The sequence below is a fragment of the Carex rostrata genome, chromosome 16 (genome assembly GCF_964058835.1).
Source record: "Carex rostrata chromosome 16, lpCarRost1.2, whole genome shotgun sequence".
NCBI lineage: Eukaryota > Viridiplantae > Streptophyta > Magnoliopsida > Poales > Cyperaceae > Carex > Carex rostrata.
Genome location: NC_135933.1, coordinates 9,689,112 through 9,710,222, shown reverse-complemented (window position 1 = coordinate 9,710,222; position 21,111 = coordinate 9,689,112). Strand labels below are relative to the sequence as shown.

General features: G+C 32.6%; 3 protein-coding genes across 6 annotated transcripts; 1 reads left to right on the top strand and 2 right to left on the bottom strand.

The window, feature by feature from the left end:
• Nucleotides 1-3,165: 3,165 nt before the first annotated feature.
• Nucleotides 3,166-5,457, bottom strand: LOC144567512 (uncharacterized). Of its 2 annotated transcripts, XM_078317660.1 has the most exons (3): nucleotides 5,127-5,457; nucleotides 4,903-4,949; nucleotides 3,166-4,154 (listed from the first exon to the last, which is right to left on the bottom strand). In XM_078317660.1, the coding sequence occupies exons 1-3, from the start codon at nucleotides 5,404-5,406 to the stop codon at nucleotides 3,975-3,977; spliced, it is 507 nt and encodes a 168-aa protein (XP_078173786.1). In that variant the 5' UTR covers nucleotides 5,407-5,457; the 3' UTR covers nucleotides 3,166-3,974. The 2 variants fall into 2 exon arrangements, with proteins under 2 accessions (XP_078173786.1, XP_078173785.1); XM_078317659.1 differs by lacking the exons at nucleotides 4,903-4,949; nucleotides 5,127-5,457 and adding an exon at nucleotides 4,377-4,500.
• Nucleotides 5,458-9,336: 3,879 nt separating this feature from the next.
• Nucleotides 9,337-12,404, bottom strand: LOC144567254 (coatomer subunit zeta-2). 3 transcript variants are annotated; one of them, XM_078317346.1, is made up of 7 exons: nucleotides 12,279-12,404; nucleotides 11,897-11,969; nucleotides 11,364-11,523; nucleotides 10,885-11,032; nucleotides 9,909-9,986; nucleotides 9,703-9,787; nucleotides 9,337-9,558 (listed from the first exon to the last, which is right to left on the bottom strand). In XM_078317346.1, the coding sequence occupies exons 2-7, from the start codon at nucleotides 11,924-11,926 to the stop codon at nucleotides 9,499-9,501; spliced, it is 561 nt and encodes a 186-aa protein (XP_078173472.1). In that variant the 5' UTR covers nucleotides 11,927-11,969; nucleotides 12,279-12,404; the 3' UTR covers nucleotides 9,337-9,498. The 3 variants fall into 3 exon arrangements, with proteins under 3 accessions (XP_078173472.1, XP_078173473.1, XP_078173474.1); XM_078317347.1 differs by having other exon boundaries at nucleotides 12,283-12,375; XM_078317348.1 differs by lacking the exon at nucleotides 12,279-12,404 and adding an exon at nucleotides 12,171-12,274.
• A 642-nt stretch (nucleotides 12,405-13,046) lies between these two features.
• Nucleotides 13,047-15,392, top strand: LOC144567124 (polyubiquitin-like). Its single transcript, XM_078317174.1, has 2 exons — nucleotides 13,047-13,212; nucleotides 14,451-15,392. The coding sequence occupies exons 1-2, from the start codon at nucleotides 13,120-13,122 to the stop codon at nucleotides 15,390-15,392; spliced, it is 1,035 nt and encodes a 344-aa protein (XP_078173300.1). The 5' UTR covers nucleotides 13,047-13,119.
• Nucleotides 15,393-21,111: the final 5,719 nt, after the last annotated feature.

The following is a 21,111-nucleotide window of genomic DNA, read 5'->3' as shown; positions in this document are numbered from 1 at the left end:
TAGAAACTGCCACATCAGATTAGAAACTCAAAGAGTTTCAGGGATGTAGATGCTCTAAGAAACTTTGGAGCAAAGTTGCTAAATAAGAAACTCATCTGCATCCCTGAAACTGGTTTAGAAACCGCCACATCAGATTAGAAACTCAAAGAGTTTCAGGGATGTAGATGCTCTAAGACTATTTGTATAGATCTTGTAATGGATCTGGTCATTCATAAGAAAAATTCCAAAATTGTTCGTCCCAAATGGCCAGATCTCTCCAGTTAATGTTGCAAACAAATCAATAGTGGAGGATTTGTTTGGTAATCCCTTGTAATAAAAAAAAAATGATATTATTAGGATAAATATTGCCAACCTTCCATAATAATTTCTATACAAATAACCACGTGCAACCTTGACTTGCCAACCTTCCATAATCATTTATATTTAAAAATGGTTATAAAAAAGATCGAAATAGTATTAGGATAATAAAGACACACAACTATATATTATTTGCTATAGAAACAACAGTTGAATTCTAATGATTTTTTTATGAATGGCCAACAAAAGAACTATGATAATGTCGCGCTTTCTATTTTATTGTGTAAAAAAGAAATAATTTTACCAGAGTGGCCAGAGAGATTTTTTTTTCTGAGTTACTGCAAATAAAGAAGCTACACGTATTCGTTAGCAAATCTCAGGGATCTCTGTATATGCACAATTGCACAAACTCCAAAAGAAACCTACAAACGAGCAGTCTTTTATTTTGGTCCCATTTGATTGCCACTTAAACTTAAATTAATTTAATAAGAATTAAGTTGATTACTTCATTTTAATCATATTTTATATTTTATTTTGCAACTTAATTTTAACCTGAAATAATATACTTAAAAAATAAGATATTAGAAAATAAATTTATATACAACAATAAGTCCTACAAGTAAAATAAATGTGAAATTAAGTTAATCCACCTGAAAAATAAATAAAATAACTTCGAATTAACTCACTTCGTATTTTTTTTCTTACTCTTCATTTGATAACTTTAAATAAAAAATAAAAAAATATATTCTACCTCCTACTCCATAACCAAACATAGCCTTTGTACCTAAATGTCTCTAAAGAGAATCAGCGGTCGTTCTCAAATACTGTGACTCGAGAAAAAAAGCTATCATCTTTAGAAAAGACAAAAGAATAAACTTAGAATCTTAAAGACCTTCCAATTTCCATACCTACTAAATTACAATAAAATTCAAATATAAACAACCACGTGCAGCCTTGACTTGCCAACCTAACTTTCACAGATACGGCATATATACCGAATTTTTTACAAAAATATCCAAAAAAATAATTAAATTTAAAAAACTAACCAAAGTTGCACCAGATTTCGAAATCTACCCAAACCGCAAAAAATTGTTGTGGTAATTCAATCTAAAACTGCAAAAAAAATTACGGTTTTTCCAAAACCAGCAGTAATAAAAATAAATAAAAACCGCAAAAAAAAATTTGCGGTTCCAATATTTTTTTTATTTTTCAGTATTTAAATAGAAATATTTATAATTTATTTAATTTTTGTATTGAAATATTAGAAATATTTAATATATTTCTTTGAAAATAGATGGAATACTATATAATTTGATTTATTAGAAAGACTGCTACAAATAACCCGGATCAACATTTTACATACCGGATTTTTTGTGGCTGTAAGAAAAATTAATATATTTCTTTATGTCTTATTGGAAAAAAATAAAAATGTTTGGATTCTCAGTTATTGATCCCGGTTCAAAAGTCACTTCTAAGTAAATACAGAAAATATTGCCATCCTTCTAGTGCAATTAATTTCTAAAAAAATTGTATCTATTTTTGAAAAAAATAAAATTTTTAAGTTATTTAATGATTGTTATTAAAAAATTCTCAAAATAGATACAACTTTTTATAAATTAAATGTACTAGAAGGATCACAATATTTTCTGTATTACCTAGAAGTGACTTTTCAATTGGAATCAATAACTCAGAATCCAAGCATTTTTATTTTTTTTCAATAACTCATAAAGAAATATATTAATTTTTCTTACAACAGTAAAAAAAATTCGGCATGAAAAATATTGATCCGGGTTATTTGTAGTAGTCTTTCTAATAAATCAAATTATGCAGTATTCCATCTATTTTCAAAGAAATATATTAAAGGTTTCTAATATTTCAATAAAAAAATTATAAATATTTCTATTTAAATAAAAAAAATCTGAAAAATGAAAAAAAAATTTGAAAACACAATTTTTTTTTGCGTTTTTTTTAAAAAAAAAATGTGGTTTTGGAATTTTAAAATCGCATGTTTTTTTTACTGTTTTAGACTGAATTACCACAAATTTTTTTTGCAGTTTGAGTAGATTTCAAAATCTTGCGCAACTTTGGATATTTATAAAAAAATCGGGCATATACATCATCACCTTAATCACATATTAACATGTGACCTTCTTTTTAAGCAATATATGTTGCTTGATATAAATATGCCAAAAGTTGTCTTCGCCAAATTCCGGGACCTGAACTAAGGAGTTCATCCAGATTTCACATACATCAGGTGCTTTTTGGTAAAATAAATAAATAATTAAGGCGATATTATGAATGCTTAAAAGAGTTAGTATATACACGGACATGTTTCGGTACTACATGTCTTTTGGCCGAATAAAAATTAATTAAAGTCATAGAGAAGAGAAGCGATTTAATAGAAAAGAGAAGGCTATGGAGGATAAGAAGTGATCCAATAGAAATCAAAATCTCTATTGGAATAACTTAAAAACTACTTCTATTACCAATTTTTACTATTTATTTTTATTTTTGCCGAGGAATTGAACATGTTGATTTATTCAACTTATACCAGAGAGGGAGAGAGTAGAAAAGAGAAGGCAAACCTGGATAACAACCAGGGTAAGTGCCCGGAATTTAATTTGTTTTCCTGCTATTCATTTTTATTTCTAATTTGTCTAATCTATGATGAACTGATCGGATCATACCAAAAGATTCCTGAATATTCCTAGTCGATCCAAATTCCAATCTGACTTGTCCATTATAGATCGGAGTTCCAAAAATGAAACATAGGCTGCTGCGTTCATGGAATAATTAACAACAGATACATACCCAAGGACTTTACTTCACAAAAAAATGAAGGTCATAAGAAATATCTATGCACCACAATATATCCATCAAACACTTTACTTCACAAAAATACCAAAAAGTTTATAAGAAAATTTATAGAATTCCTTTTTGCAAAAGGCCAAACTGAAGCTAAACAAAAACATATCAATATACCAAAACCACCAAGTAGTTCACATGCACCAGTCACTTCATAATATATTCTCATAAAAAAAAAAAAGATGCACCAAAATTGAACTCACCAAACTTTTTATTTAGGCCACCAAAGAGGATCTTCAAAAGTAATCCCCTTCATCTCCAGGGCATCCAACAAATCCATATTAACAAGCTCTTTGGCATTTAAGTCCCCAGAAAAGAGCTCAATTACCTCCTTCAAGTTGCTCGGTATCCTCTTGGCCCCAGATCCTTCCTCAACCGTTGGATCAAAGATCAAGTCTTGGGTCTCCTTGTTGAGCATCCTTTTGTGGTTAGAGGATGTCAATGGGCACTTAAGACTAGGCTGGTTGCTCTGAGAGTGAGGTTTGGACCGCCTCTCACTGCTAGGGATTGATGACTGAGGTGATTTCTGTCTTTGGTTTGTGCAAGAGAGGGCGGCATTGGGGTGTAAAGGTGGTACAGCGTGGGAAGGCTGTTGCTGTTGCTGGTTTTTGCTGAGAGAAGATGAAGGCAAGAGGTTTACGGGAGGTACAATGTTGGATAGAGGCGGTTGTTGATTTTGGGTAGGGGAAGGAGAAGGCAGAGGGTTTACATGTGGTATGATTTTGGAGAGAGATTGTTGATCTTGGTGAGGGGAAGGGGCAATATTGGGGTTTAGAGGCAGTGTAAAGCTTGAAGATGTACTTTTGTTCTCCTCACACCATTTCTTTGCCTCCGAAACTGTAACACTGTGAATCTCCAGTGACATCTGAACTGGAGATAATGGTGTCTGCACTAGATGGTTGTGACTGGAGACATCCTTGGGATGAATGAAGGGAGAAGAGAATTCTACGACCTGTGATTGTACTGGATTTATCGGCTTCAAACTCTGTTCCCTGAAAATGGAGAGAAATAGATTTTAAGATAAAAAATGGTGTTTCTGCTTCTTTATTAGATTGTGCGATTATTGCAATACTATTGTTGCATCAGTGGAACCGTTCAACAAAATATAGAACATATCAATAATTAAAAGATAACAAAAAAAAAAAGAAAAAAGAAAAGAAAAAGATTCTAGTTTCAACTTTCAACAAGTTAACCCAAATTATATCTTAGTTTACCTTTGACAGTAGCAGAAAAGTAGAACAAAACAAACAAATGAAGGATACTAATAGAGATAAAATCTGCCTTGAAATTGTCTCTTGTGTAACGGGCTCCTCAGATTTGGTTAGAGGAATAATTGCCTCTTGTGTAACGGGCTCCTCAGATTTGGTTAGAGGAATAATTGCCTTTGGTTCTTCAACCTGACCCAATGCCATTCCCTATCATAATTAAAATAAATACATATGAAATTATGTAAATTACCCTTTTATTTTCGGTTATTGGTTGTACTTTTACTCGAGCCACTTGAGTAAAATCAAAGTTTTCTCTTCTAGTTCTGAGACATGACAACCTTCTCTGTACGAGTACTGTACCAGTTCAAGACTATGCTAGCTAGTCAGGTCTGGTAGAGGCATGTGTATGCATGAAACATTATTCCATTTGTTGATTTCACTAAACACAAAATTTAAGATATAAACCTCAACCAACATGTATCACTGAACACAAGTAGAGGTACCACTCTACCAGGCAAAGCACATAGAGTACCTGATTCAGTTTCTTAATCCTCTCACCAGATTCATATTTCTCTTCATCTGCAGAGCATTTAGGAAATTGAATAAATAACTATCATTAATTTTAATTCCAATAACTTAAAAGGTAGGAGAGAGAAAGAGAATGAGTCTTTAGTAACTTGTATTAACTTTTGAATAATATCTAGTAAGAGCTCCCATCGAGAAATTCAAAATCCTTCCAAATGAAACGGTCCTTACAAAAGATAGGGGTCTCAGCCACTTCCTCGTCAGATTCATCGTCGCCGCTACTTCCATCCGACAAACCAAGAACCGAAGAAATAATCTGTCCAGCGCTTGATGCTATTCTGAGGAGCCACTTGTCAGGTGGTGGCATCAAATGATGGTTTAGGTCGGCGCAAGGGTCAAGGTTAGTGTTTAGAGTCGGAGAAAGGGGATGGTGCTGGTTTTGACTAAGGTTAGAGTTTGAAGAGGAGGAATCGCGAGCGGAGTAGAACACATCGTCGGAGGATGCTGACATGGCCACGACGGAGGGGGGGTGGTAGTGGGTTGAGGAGAAGAACCAAATGTACATGTTTCACCTTTCAGCACCAGGGTTTAGGGGTTTTACTTTGTTCATCTGAGCCGTGGATCTGAACATTTGATTCGTCCCAGCGCAAATCTTGATGCAGATCAACGGTTCAGCAAAAAATGGAGTGGTTTAGAGCTTAGAACGAGGAAATGCTGGTGATCTACTGAATACTGATCTGTCCATGGCTACAGATGGATACGGTACTGGGCGGAAGTATTTTCTTGTCTTTATTTCGTATTTTATAATAACCCATTATCTTAAACGATAACAAATTGAATAATATGGACTAAATTGATAGGTCATATAATATAATACAAAAATATAATAAATAAATAAATAAATATATTAAACATGTAGGTATCATAAAATATAAAGATTACAATTTTTATCTCACTATTAAAAAATATAAATTATTAATTAAAAGTATGAAAAATATTATAAATCAATTTTATCATAAATAATTAAATAAAAATGTAAAAAATATTGCAGAAATCAATCTAATAATAATAATAATAAATTATATAGTTATACTTACAAATACAATAAATTATCATACATAATATTATATATTTATCACTTATCATTTATCAATTACCCTAGCCTATAGGGTACAAAATAGCTCTCATCCGTAGCCTTATTTAATAAATCTCATCCATAGTCTTATCTAATAAGTTAACAAAACATTCTTACTAATAACAGAACCAAAAATCAGTTGTACCTAATTACTGTTTGTGATTCTGTTATACTCACTTACTCGAATCCAAATGAGTTAAGTTAGCAATTTTTTTTCTTTTTACCCATATTCGTCTGATACAGATCAGATAATCAAATAAACAGATATAAGGTTTCGGGTTTTCTTGACATCCCTCAGTGTTAGAATCCATATTCTCTGAGATAACAATATATTTCTATTTAGATCCGGACTGTCCGATAGGATTTGATCCATATTCTATTTAGATCTATACGGGGTCAATAATTCAGAATTCAAACATTTTTTTTTAATAACTCATAAAGAAATATATTAATTTTTCCTACAGTCGTAAAAAATTCGGCATGAAAAATGTTGATCCGGGTTATTTGTAGCAGTCTTTCTAATAAATCAAATTATATAGTATTCCATCTATTTTCAAAGAAATATATTAAATATTTCAATACAAAAAATAAATAAATTATAAATATTTCTATTTAAATAAAAAAATCTGAAAAAAAAATTGAAACCACAAATTTTTTTTGCGGTTTTTCTTTTGTTTGGAATTCCAAAACCGCAAAAAAATTTGCATTTTTTTTAAACCGTTGGTTTTGGAATTCCAAAACCGCAATTTTTTTTTTGCGGTTTTAGACTGAATTACCACAAATTTTTTTTTGCGGTTTGAGTAGATTTCAAAATCCGTTGCAACTTTGGTTAGTTTTTTAAATTTAATTATTTTTTGGATATTTATAAAAGTTCGGCTTTATGACAGTATATATAAGCTCCTTTGCGCTTATTACAGCACGGCATACGCTTTTTTAGCAATAATTCAAAAAGTAATATCGTTATTTTGGTCATATGCAATTTAAACACATATTTTTCTTGTAAGATAACAGAATAATATTGTTATTATTCTAAATTATCTATAATTCAATCAACATTTGCAATATTTTAAATAATACAAAATTAACACTATTTTCATACTATCTGAATCTTTCTACCGTTATTATCACATGCTAATTGGAAAAGTATTATTTTTATACTATTTATTTTATAATCCAAAAGATCTAGTTCCATCTAAACATGGAGTTGAACAACTCAATTTTTTTATAATGAATTGAACTCTAAACTGAAAAAAGTTCAACTCAACTCGACTCAAATATTATGGCTTAATCTGAACCGAATTTGAGTTGAGCCGAGCTGACTCATGAGCCGGCCTTGGAGGCTATTTTGAAAACTAAAGTTGAGAATGATTATGATTGATTATTTCGATTGCTTAATTACACCAATAAATACTATGTGTTTTAAAATGGACGACCATTAAACTAAGACAGGCGTTGAATTACGAGTTCAGCTTATGTCTGGACAGTGTCAACGAATTGAGTAAGAACAGTAACTTTTTTCATATTTTAAGATAAAAAATTGGACATCATTTTTAATTATTATTTTTTAAATAAAAATAGAGAACAAACTTCTTATTTTTAAATATTCATAAAAGATCAGGTTTTCGAGTAAATGTGTGTTTGATTCTAAATTAATTTGATTCATTTATAATAATTTAAATTTAGCCTGAATCAGTTAAACTATTAGGCCTGAAGTAATTAAAATTTGAATTATTGTTATTTTTGTGATATTTGTTGTTATATTATTTTAGTACCAAATGATAAATAACTAATAATTACTTCTTGAAGTTAAAATTATTGAATTATCAATATTATGTTGATCGCATGACAAAATATTAGAAAAAATAACCATCTTGATTTAAGAAAGCATTGTAATGCTTGTGGCTAAAAGCTCTAAACTGAATAACGTTAATAAATAGAAAGCGATGTTTGAATCAAGTTCAACGGTTAATTAAAATGTTTTAAAATTATAGCTCAAATAGAGGTAGCCAATTATGTTATTTGAGGAATATGAACTCGAGCCAAATTCAAAACGAGCATGAGCTCAGGGTAAACTTACATACGTTTCTAGTAATTTTTTTTTATCGTCTTAAAATTTAATGGTCGTCCATTTTAAAAACATATATAGTATTTAATGGTAATTAAGCAATCTAAATGATCAATCATTCTCAAATAGTATGAGCCGACTTGCGAGCTAGGTCAAGCTGAGTTGAGCCAAGTGTTTCTAAATGATCAATCATTCTCAAATAGTATGAGCCGACTTGCGAGCCAGACCAAGCCGAGTTGAGCCAAGTGTTTACATGAGCCAAGCCGAACCGAGCTTTTTCTTTCAAAATCGAGCCGAGCTAGAACTGAGTCATTTTGCTTTTCTCATTGAACCGAACCGAGTTTAAACCGAACCTTGATCATTAGCGGCCCTACATCTGAATGTACACAATACATTTGATTGTATTCAAAAGATCTAAACAAAACCGCCTTTAGTTTAGATCAGACCTATCAAATCTGATCGAATGGTTGGGCACCATTAATTGTCAAATATGTTCAAATTCATTGAAACAATCAGATTCTATTTAAAACATTTTTTTAAAATGAACAGGTTAATTTACTAAAAGTAATCTAATAAGTTCCATATAACGAGCCAAATTCAAAGTTTTTGGGTGAACTGATTTTATTGACGCAACTTTTGTTCACCTCATATTCCCTTTACTATACTAGTCAAATATTTCTCTGGAGGGACGATCTATAGATAGGTGTCAACAAAAAATTTAAGCTGTCAGTGATATCAAACTAAAAAAATTATTAGTTGTTACCTTTTAACCTAATTGACAGTCTAGTGCGGAAGAAATTTGTTCATTACTGAATAATTTATTTCTCAATCACAGACCAAGAGAACCCTTTCTTAGATATAAATATCTCGAATCTACTTTTCTTGGTACATGGATCTTTTTTGGGATTTTTATAGTAGTTTAACAATTAGATCATAGTATATGTAATCCTTCTACGGTTTTATCATACGAATTCATATCACCTCATTCACCAAGGTAACAGAATATTTCTGTTTAGATCCGAACCGTTTGATTAGAATTCACAAAAAAATTAAAGGGGCCCCTTGCATTCTGTCTCAGACAGGATTGGCTCGGATTCTGATGGAACAGTCCAGATCTAAACATAACCATTCTGTTACCTCAGACGATATAGACTCTTATAATACCGATTTCTAAAGCAACGTTAATTTTGTATTTAACTTTCAGGAAACAATAATAACTAGGGACAGAGCAGCAAAGAGCATACAGAATTGCCATGCAGACATTAATTTCAGACTAAATTATCTAATTCCACACCAATCCACTGATAATAACAGGTCAAGTACAAGCACATCAAGATTTGATTAATTAATTAAGGAGAATATTAAATTTGAAAACAACAAGGTGAACCAAAAGAACCCACAATTTATTTAAGAAGGGACCTCGCCAGGTGCTCTCTTGCTGTAGCCAAAGCTTGAGAAATTGTCTGCACAAGATAGAAAAATCATCCAGATTCATGAATAAAAATGCAAACTTTTTATATTTGTAAATGAAAAGCCAATATGAAAAACTAAATTTAAAAAAAAAAATCCTAATATTACAAACTCTAGGAATTGAAAAACAAAAATACCTGCTCAGAAAAGGGCACAGCACCGTCAACGGCATTTGTGGCCACCTTTCCAGCAATGTTATTAGCATCTGTCTCCAGTATTATCCTACAATAAGAAAAAAAAAAGTCAGATTAAATTGCAAAAATGCATATGCTTAATGGACGAGATCACAAAACTTGAGGATTTAAACAATTGAGCCAAGCTAAAGAAGTAGAAAGTACATTACCCGCCATCCACAATTTCATCAATGCAAAGGAGAATTAAGTCGAGGTTCTCAAGAGCAGTTCTCTTCTCCACATCATTCCTAGGTAAGTAAATACATATTACACGGTGCAGTAAATATTCCTTCTAATGTACTATACAATTGGTCCAAGCATAATTTTCATATGGACAATCCTGGTTAACAGGTTATGTTACAGTAAGCATAACAAGGGCATTTTTGCCGATACCATATATTGAATGAAAAGATTAATATAAGATCGACACCTCATGCTTCAAAGCAAATATTAAATTATAGGGGGAATTTCACGTATACCCCTTAAAAACTTCAAAATTACATATTCCCCCTCTAAAGTTTAAAATTACATATTTCCCCCTCTAAACTTCAAATACTCACAAATTTACCCATTTTATAGTCTTTTATATTAAAACTCATTCTATATTTATAAAATACCCATTTTACCCTTTTATTAAAAGCATATAAATCCCATCAAACTCAAAATTGAATCTGAACAATTTTTCTACCGTCCAAACTACTTTTAAATATGCGTGTGCAGGATCAGCACGAATCTTGATGCGAACACGCACGTATATTGATGTGACGTGCACAGATCTTAATGCGATGTGCACCAATCAATATTGCTTTAAGATCCGTGCATGCTAGATCAACACGAAATTGAAGCACTATGCACAGATCTTAATGCGATGCACACGGATCAAACGGTGGAGGAACCCTTTAGATTTAAATTTGAGTTTCATGGGCTTTATATGCTTTTAATAAATGGTAAAATGAGTATTTTAAGATTTTAGAATGAGTTTTAATATAAAATACAATAAAATTGGTAAATTTGTGAGTTTTTGAAGTTTAGAGGGGAAAATACGTAATTTCAAACTTTAGAGGGGGAAATACGTAATTTTGAAGTTTTTGAGGGGTATACGTGAAATTCCCCCTAAATTATATAACCAATAAAGAATTCATGTACCTCAGGAGAAGTGCAATAGAATCAGTGAAGCCTTGAAGAACACTAGCTAGTATGAGCTCATTCTCATCATCTCCAGCCGTTACAAAGAAATGAAGGTCGTGAATAAATTTATACACCACAATATATCCATCAAACATTGTTATCTCAGCTGCATGAATAAATAGAATTATGATACAGCAGCATAAAGTAGTATACAAAAAGAACTCAAGAAGAACTGATACACTGTCAACAAACAATTGTTTTCATCAAATGCAAATACAATGTGTTTTTCTTATTAAATTAATCATGCATGCCAATGTAAGTAATTTAATCCCTTTCTGACATATACGCAAGAGATAACATTACATTCACCGGTACAGTTTATGACATTGCTAACTATACTGGTTCATTGTCCTACGAGTCTCAATGGTATATTACAAGTTAATAAAAACATAATAAACTTATAATGCAGCTATTACGGGGGAAAATAAAGAGAGAACCTTCTGAGCGTGCGTTTGTCTTGAGAGTTTTGGTGAAAACAGATTTCTCAAAGGCCAACTTTGCTGCATGAGTTGGCATATCATCGGAAAAATATTTGACAGCCACACGCTTCCCCTCTGAATCCAATAGAAGAATATTCTTCACTGTCGGACATGATTCCTGACAAAACCAAACAGTTCAAGTAATACCAGAAAAGGAACCAAAAAAAAAGAGGAAAGAACATAACGGTCTATGTCATTTGAATAATCGCATGAGCTAAACCCATTATTTCTCTCAATAATACAAAGAAGTAACTCAAATAAATTTCCATTCTGGACAACTTCAGTCTAATGGTTATCAGGCTGTACCTGGCAGTACCAGACCAGTAACTGTTTGGTAAGGATGTCTCTCTCTCTCTCTCTCTCTTCTTTTCATCTCATTTTTCCGATTATACAAAGGTATTTTGTTACATCAAAAACAACAGGCATGGATAGAAGAAATCAATATAACCAGAACAAAATGATAAGATCAACGCTTTTAAAGGAACACTAACCTTGGAGTAGTCTCTGTATTCATGCCCCATGTTTTCTGATCCAGAACCGCAAATACAAAATTTATATAATAACCTAACAAAAATTAACAGAATCAGATCCAGTAAAAGAAGATCGAATTAACTCATAACGCAATTGAAGCAGGTAGAAGCATAGGTCCCAAACCAAGATAACATTGTATCCAGCAAATCATACTGCAAATTTTAGATCTGAGCTCAATGTTTCTCGTCTAATTAAAAAGAAAGAGAAACGACAAATATATTTCAGGGATTTTACCGCCAAAATGCGACTATAATTACGATGCCAAAAATCTTAGAGCGAAATCGTAGTTGCTGGTAAAAGAAATCTGAATTCAAGGAAAATAGAGCAAGATTTAGAAACTACCTACAGAATTTGCGCGAACAGCACTAGATGTCTAGATCCGATCCGAGAAATTAGCGAGAGAAATAGTGGGAGAGTTGGGTGTCAAGTCGGGTTGTAAATGTAATTGTAGAGAGACTGGATTTAAACACGTGTGCCCTTCGACTAAAAAATATAATTGGGCTTGGTCCATTTTGGGCTTTTATCTTCTACAATATTGATCCATTTATAAAGAACTGTGTTGCATTGAATTTCTTTAGAATTGGGCTGAAGTACTTATGGGCTTTAGTTACCGCCTGCCTATTTCCGCTATCGGGTACAGAGGTCAGAGGAGGAGGTCGTCTGATTAACGGATTAATTAGATTATGTTATTAATGAATTTAATAGGGACGAATTCGTTAATTAAATCTGCTCATCATATGGCTGAACGTGCACCCTCCTGTTTCCCTTTGTTTCTTAGGTGATAGGTCCGATGGACACGGCACGAAACAGTAACACATGCCGTGCCGTTACCGTGCCGTTACCGTGCCGTTCTGTGATAGAGCCGACTCCGCCGTGCCATTTTTTCCACACTACGTGTCAAGTAAAAATTGACTAAACTGGATAGTGGGCCCAATAACTACTATAGTATATATACATATATAGTTGATACTGTGGGATCAACTTTGGGGTGATTTGAAAAAGCTCTTTTGTCAGGTTTTGCAAACCAAGAAAGGGAAGTGATCGAAGAGCGCCAGGGAATAGATTCCGACGATCAGTCAAAGAAGAAGGATCTGCCAAGAAATTAAGGAAAGCGACAACGATCAGTCAAAGAAGAAGGAACTCCCAACTCCCAAGAAAGGAAGGCGACAACGAGCGCTAGAGAATGAAGCCTGAGGATCAATCAAAGAGGAATTTGCCAAGAATTGAAATAGACGGCAAGCGCCAGAGAATGAAGTCTGACGATCAGTCAAAGAAGGTTCGTCTTTCTTTCTTCCTTTTTTGAGCTTCTATTATCCATTTACCTCTGCTTCTCCTTAGATTATTATTATTAGTTTAGTGCTTAATCACTTATTCATTATTTTTTATGAGGGTACGTACGTTCAAGTTTTCCATTCTTGATAACTTTTACCTTTTCAATTCTTAATTAATAGAAAAACTTCAAGAACACAAATGACATAATAAAATATTAGATTTGATTGATGAGAATCAAGAATTGAAAATTTGACTTCAAGAAATTGTTTACAATAGTAGATTTTTCCAAATTCATGATGCCTATCAAAATAAAATTTGAAATGTCGTCATTTGTGTGCATGTAGTAAAACTGATTCCGACCACATCTTGGAGTATTATTTTGATTTTTAGTTTTTGAAGTACTTGAAAAGTTTTAATATGAAATAATGGAGAGACCAAATAGAGGCATTAATTGGACTCTTATTATTTTATTATTACGCTTTCTTGAAGTTAGATATTTCTTTTGTGAGAGCATCATTAACCATCTGATCAAAATAGTCCCAATTAGTTATCAATGGACCTGATGTGATCAGAATACATGAACATTGTTTAAATCATGTTTTGTTAACAAACTCTTATATCAAGTAAAAGAGATTTGAGACTTCTTTTAGGCAAAGGGGTTTGAGCAAGACTAATATAGAAAAATTTAGTAACTTCTCCACCAGTTATTTAGAGATCTTTTTCTGAAACCAAAAAAGGCTAAGGTTTGATGGACTGACACTTTTAAAATGGCAAGAGCCTTACCAAGTAATTATGATGGATAAACTATAAGCTAAATCATTCATTGTATATTAATATATTAATAATTCTTAATTTGTAATTACTGTGTAATTGCATCCTGTCATTATTTTTTGTTTTATAATCTATATCGAATTGTATTTGCTATTTATGTCAAATAGACATAATGGAGAAATTATAAGGCAGATGTACCAAATCCAATAATGTTGTTACAGTGTTACTAATCTGATTGCTGTTAAAAAAGAGAGAGTATGAATCGCATCTCAATACATACTGCTGAAGCATTGCTCATCCTATCATTATTGGCTGTAGAATATATATATGTGTTAGCATATTTTTCATTCTGAAACTATGCTTTATTAGCAGTTCATATTTTTATCCAAATTGAACTTGTAAGAAGCCATCACCAAGAAACAACATCTATTACCTCAACTTGTTTTTCAATCAATTTTCATATTTCTGTAGATCTTTGTGAAGATGACAAAAACTATGGCCATTGATGTAAAGAACACTGATACAATTGATGCTGTCAAAACCAAGGTGCAAGACATGGAGGGGACTGCATCGAGCAAGCAAGAGCTGTTTTTTGATGGGACCTACCTCATAGGCACCCAAACCGTGAAGTACTATAATATACCTACAAACTCATGCATTGACGTGTATGTCAAAGATGCATGTGCTATTACAATTTCAATCCAGACCCTCACCAATTCTTTTTCACTCCTTAATATGAAGACCTCAGACACAATATCAGACATAAAGTCCATGATACATGATAAAAGGGGGATACCTTCTGATCAACAAACTCTCATCTTTTCCGGTAAAGTGCTTGACGAGGACCAAACACTTGCATCATGTGGTGTACACAACAATGCTATACTTCAGATGTTGACCCGACCTAGTAGTACTCTGCATGTTACTGTGAAGTTTATTCAGGGTTCACCCATAAACCTTGAGGTGCAGAACTGGTACACCATAGCTGAGTTGAAGCTCATGATTGGTCTCCCACAAGGCGGTCAACTCAAACTCTTCTTTTCTGATCAGGAGTTGGATGACAATCAAACATTGCGTGATTACAGGATAAATGATTATGCTGTGCTCGAAGTCAAGCCGGCTCTGATTAAGATCTTTGTCAAGACCCCTGATTGGAAGCCCGTTGTGATGAATGTAGGTGCATATGAGAGACTTTCTGATGTTGCTGTTCGAATTGGGGAGCGGCTGGATCTCGATCTCAATGAATTTGCAATTCTTTTTAATGAACGTTACCTTTTTAATAACAATTGTATGATATCTGAGATGGGTATTGAACTTAACGAGCTTCTTAATAGCGATTCTACAGTTGAGGAGAGCGGTATTGTGGATGGTTCAACTCTTCGCCTATTACCTGTTGAAAATGAAGATGCATAGAATGTTAGTGCAAGTAGATGCTTGGAGATGTTATGGAATTTGGTTATACATATTACTATATATAGTCCGAATATTTTTAGCATAGCTACTAGATATGTCATATAACTGATGTTTTTCTTTTTGCTGGTGGAATACATTGATGTTTGTAATATATGTGCTCCGCTTTATTGAGTTGTAATGAAAAGAATTAAAAAATATTTTTTTTTCCTTTTATTTTGAGTCTCTCACTTTTGCAAGATTAAGTATTATTTTGCCTTGTTATGAACGAGAGAATATTCCAATTTCAACTATGGAGCAGGGTACTTGAAACTTGAAAGTGGCTTCCGACCTCTTTACAGTTTACATAACGATCGATGCTTAACAAAGGTTCCTCTGTCATTTAATTCTGTAAATTTGGTTTGTCCACCCCTGCTTATAAGGTATAAGTTACAACTTCGTCAAGAGACATAATTCAGAATATCTAGCATAATCATTTTGCTCATTGGTAAAGTCTCATGCTGATCAATTAACAATGAACACACTACAAGTGCTACCGACGCTCCATCATTTGTCTCATATAGAAGGAATTGTGCTGCTGGAATCCGGGATCTCGCTCACTGCTCACCGTTGGATCTTCAATTGCATAAACACTTTGACAATATATGCAATTTCTAGCAAATATGTTCCCACTCATAATTTAGAAATCAGTTTGTTTGTAACTGACTACACCTCAACTGATAAATTTGTTTATTAAGCCTGGATTGGTTTGGATTTAACTGTATTGTACGACTATTAGAATTTTTTTTTTTTTAAGAGTAGTGTTGTTCCAGAATGATATTCAGTTATTCAGTACCTTCCGGTCCCTTGTATAACAAAAATTTATCTCAAGTTTGTCGGTGAACAGAGCATTATTGTGAAAAATGAATTATTCGGGTTTGATTCGGTAAGGTAAAAAATTCACGATTCAAGAATAATTCAAATATAATTCGAAAATGATTTGGAGTTATCCGAATAAGAAATATTAGTCCTGCACGAGAGCAAAAAAAAATGTTATGAGAAAAATTCGGAAAAAATTCAGAAAATTCGCAAATTATTCGGTTTAATTTGGTTAAAGTTCAGTCAATCGAATAATTCAGTGTTCATTTTGACAACACAAAAAAACGAATTATTCGCGAATAATTCGGAATCTTGTGACTATGCAGAGCATAATGTGAACAAACTGGCATGAAATTTATAAGTGATGTAATGAAATTAGAATAATTATAATCATTCCCACATCTCTACCCCCCATTTATCTCCGTATTTCCATTAAAGAAAAATTGTACTATGGTCCCCACTAATTATATAGTTCCCTTTTTCCAGTTGCCATACTCTTCTTACGTTAACATTCATAAGTGTAAATACTAAAAATATAAGAAATTAATATTTGCAAAATAAAATATTAATACTTGCATGCATAACTTGACACGACCACTCTTTTTTCATGCCTCAATGGTCCCGGTGTCAACCTTCATCAAATGAAATAGTAGGGACTCCGCATCCCCACATCAACCTTCTCCAATCGCCCATGCGTTAACATTTATCTAACAAAAATAATTAACCACATAGGTATAAATATTTGTAATATTTGATATTAAACTTTCCCTTTTTAGCTTAGTTCCGACGCTCTTTCAACTGACAGTAACGGAAGAAGTACTTTTTCGGCCACGCGCTTTCAACTGTCATAACCGACAACGACGCGCTTTCAACTGCCATAATTTCAAGTACAATATGTATGTTCACAGAATAATATTTGTATGTTCACAGGATAATATGTGTATGTTCACAGGATAATATTTGTATGTTAATAGGATAATATGTGTATGTTCACAGGATAATATTTGTATGTTCACAGGATAATATGTGTATGTTCACAGAAGGTGGTCCCCAGTTTAACTGCCGATTGTACTTCAATTGTACTTTGTTCGTTGACCACACGTTTTCAACAGCTTTCATGCATTTCATCTGGGACCACGCGGTTTCATCTGCAGAACATCCATTGAACTTGTTTATATGATTATTTTCATAGTATTACCGGATCTAATGAACTTGTTTATAGGATTAATATAAAAAGTTTGAAAATTTTCGGGAAACTGAGGACCGGGGACTGTTAACTGCTTCCTTTCTCCAACCAAAAAAGGCTATGGTTTGATGGACTGATACTTTTGAAATGGCAAGAGACTTACCAAGTAATTATGATCAATCAATTAATTACAAGCTAAATCATTAATTGTTCTTTATTGATATATTAATAAATCATAATTAATTTGTCTTATTCTTGGGTAATTACATCCTGTCAATATTTTTTGTTTTATAATCTGTATTGAATTGTACTTGTATTATGTCAAAAAGACATAATGGAGATATTTTAAGGCAGATGTACCAAACCCAATAATGTTGTTACTGTGTTACTCATCTGATTGCTGTTAAAAAAGAGAGTATGAATAGCATCTCAATACATACTACTGAAGGATTGCTCATCCTATATTCCATTGGCTGTGGAATTAATATGTTATCATATTTTTCACTCTGAAACTATCTATGCTTTATTAGCAGTTCATATTTTTATCCAAACTGAACTTGTAACAAAACCACCACCAAGAAACAACATATATATATATACCTCAATTTGTTTTTCAATGTTCTGAGATTATGAATAATTTTCATTCTGTAGATCTTTGTGAAGATAACAAAAACTATAGCAGTCGATGTAACGAACACCAATAAATAAATTGATGCAATCAAAACCAAGGTGCAAGACATGGAGAGGATTGCATCGAGCAAGCAAGAGCTAGCTGTTTTTTGGTGGGACCCACCTCATAGACACCCAAACCTTAGACTACTATAATATACCCACAAACTCATGCATCGACTTGTATGTCAAAGAGGGTATTACACCGTATCAAACATAATACATGATAAAGAGGGGATACCTTCTGATCAACAAACTCTCATCTTTTCTCGTAAAATGCTTGACAAGGACCAATTACTTGCATCATATGGTATACACAACAATGCTGTGCTTCAGATGTTCACCCGACCTAGTAGTTTTCGACATGTTACTGTGAAGTTAATTAATGATTCAACAAAAAACCTCAAGGTGCATAGCTGGTACGCCATAATTAACTGAGCTGAAGCTCATGGTTGGTCTCCCAAAAAACGGTCAACTCAAACTCTTCCTTTCTGATCAGCAGTTAGATGACGATAAAACAATATTGCTTTATTACAAGATAAATAATTCTGCTGTTATCAAAGTCAGGCTGGCTCTGTATAAGATCTTTTGTCGAGTTCCTTGATGAGGAACACGTTGAGATGAATGTGAATGCAAATGAGAAACTTTCTGATGTTGCTGTTTGAATTGGAGAGAGGCTGATTCTCGATCCCCAGAAATTTGCAATTCAACATTTGGGACGTTTTCCTTCGTAATGGCAATTCTACGGTTGGTGAGAACGGTATTGGGGATCGTTCGACTCTTGAAGTAAAACCGTTAACAGAACACAAGGGGGGTTGTTCAGTTTTATGATGAAATTGAAAAGGTGATAATTACATAGATGCTGATATTCTCTCCAATGCTTTGACAGAGAATTATTCTCTGTCTAGACAGCACCTCATACATTTTACTCTACTGTAGTTACATGTAAATCTAGGATTAATTCTCTGCTTAGCTTTCTATGTATACACACATATCTGTAATCAAGTCAATACAATGAATGAATAATACAAAACTTACCTATCATCCTCTCGTACCTTGCCTAAGATTTTTTTTTTTTGCTGGTGGAAATGGAATACATTAATGTTTGTTATATATGTGCTCCGCTTTAGGTTTTGACTTTTGATGGAAATAATTAAAAGATACTTTATTTCCTTTAATTTGCGAATCTCACTGTTGCAGGATTAAGTATTATTTTCACTTTTGTATTTGAAAAGTTGTATGCTCTGCTTTTTGTGTTTCATATATAGCTGTGGAGCTATTATAGATAGAAAGAAACTTGGATTAGGGTAGCTATGTGGTTCTTGTTATTTGCTTATGGCCTGTATCAGTATCATTCTGTTTACAAATCCAGCTGGTTGGGTTAGTAATTTAAATATATTTGAATGTAATTTAAATATATTTTTTACTCTATTAAATAGTGTTGGGTTAGTGTTGTTCTACTAATTCAACATTTTATGCATGTCTTTACCACAAATGTTGAATACAATTTGAATGTAATTAATCCACAAATGTTGAGGGAGGAAATTATAGAATGTTGTGATGTAATTTTTTATTTTAGCTTGTATTTTATTTAATTTGACTATTTTGCTCTCACAGTAGTTATTATAACCTTTTGTACTGGATATGATTAAAGAAAAAAAAAAACAGACAAACAGTGATTAACCTCCAACTAATTAATTCACATAACAAGTATATAAGCAAACTTTTTTTTGGAAATGTGTTAAATAGAACGGAAACAAATAAAAAGGATCTTTTCTTAAAGTCTCAAACAGAATTCCAAATCATAAACAAATAGAAGAAACTTTTAAACACGTTTATGTGGCTTTACAGATTTATTTCAGTTGGAAACTTCACGAGAAGTGCATTCCAATTTCTGGTCAACAGAAATTTGACTGTCCTGCCACTATGGCCATAACTCCATATCAATAAACAAATTTTCAAATTGTTTCATTTTTGTAAAAAAAAAAAAAAAAAATGTTTAGCTTCAGTTGAATTTTTCTCGACAATTATGTACTTTTCTTTTATTTCAAACAAAAATAGTCCGTTTAAGAGAATTCAATTTAATAATAACTAACATTGTAAAATTAATTACCATTATTTCATTTTAAATCGTATATGTGTAGCTTTGTACCAAACGTTGTTTAGCCCTAGCATGCTACACATACTAGGAGTCTAGGGGGGCCACGAGCTGTGGATCCAGTTCGTAATCGGCTTGTTTAGCCCTAGCTAGCGACTTGGAATTAGAGGTTCGAGTCGAAAGTTCAGCTTAATTGTAATCATCACGAGTCACTTAGCAATCCCCTGATTAATATTTTGGTCCAATAATTAAAAAGAAAGCTCCATTCGAGATCAAGCGTTAATTCTCTCCATTTCGTGTTCAAAGTTCATCAATATTTTAATGCCTTGCAATCTAAAGATTGTGCTATACTCTCTCTGTCAAGTTTAGTTATTTTTGAAGAATTAAAAATGTTATAAATATACTGTTTGGTCTCATAAAATGATTTTGTATTACTTTCGTACAGCTTGAATATAATTTAATCTTTTATTAAAAACTGAATATATAAATAATTATAAATTTCAAGTAAACTGAGAATAACAAATTCTAGGTTAATTGATGTTTCTTTATGTTTCATGGTTGACAATTTATTATGAGAGATACATATCTCAATTATTTTTCTAAATTTTTTTTATCCTCATTTGCATTAACTAGAGCCATAATTGTTCTAACTTCTAACGCCGTGACATTTAATTTCTTTCTGATTCAAGCTTCATGAATTAATTTCTACAACAACTATACATTATCCCATTTAGTGAATTCTTAATTTCTTGGAAATCACCCTTTGTGCTTCTCTGTTTCAACCTTTCTGACTCAACTCGTATAATTACTAGCTAGTCACAGACGGATGGGCCCTCAAATAATAGTAACTCACCACAGGAAGGTTATTATAGGATACGGAACAGAGGAAAAAGTAAAAAATAAAAAATAAA

What these genes read in the sequence shown, in the direction of transcription:
- LOC144567254 (XM_078317346.1), bottom strand. Translation starts at nt 11,926, where the DNA reads ATGGGGCATGAATACAGAGACTACTCCAAG. An exon ending in TCTATTGCACTTCTCCTGAG is followed by an intron (nt 9,987 to 10,884) that starts GTACATGAATTC and finishes TTACTTACCTAG; the next exon opens with GAATGATGTGGAGAAGAGAA. An exon ending in CTGTGCCCTTTTCTGAGCAG is followed by an intron (nt 9,559 to 9,702) that starts GTATTTTTGTTT and finishes TATCTTGTGCAG; the next exon opens with ACAATTTCTCAAGCTTTGGC.
- LOC144567124 (XM_078317174.1), top strand. Translation starts at nt 13,120, where the DNA reads ATGAAGCCTGAGGATCAATCAAAGAGGAATTTGCCAAGAATTGAAATA. An exon ending in CTGACGATCAGTCAAAGAAG is followed by an intron (nt 13,213 to 14,450) that starts GTTCGTCTTTCT and finishes ATATTTCTGTAG; the next exon opens with ATCTTTGTGAAGATGACAAA.
- LOC144567512 (XM_078317659.1), bottom strand. Translation starts at nt 4,027, where the DNA reads ATGTCACTGGAGATTCACAGTGTTACAGTTTCGGAGGCAAAGAAATGG.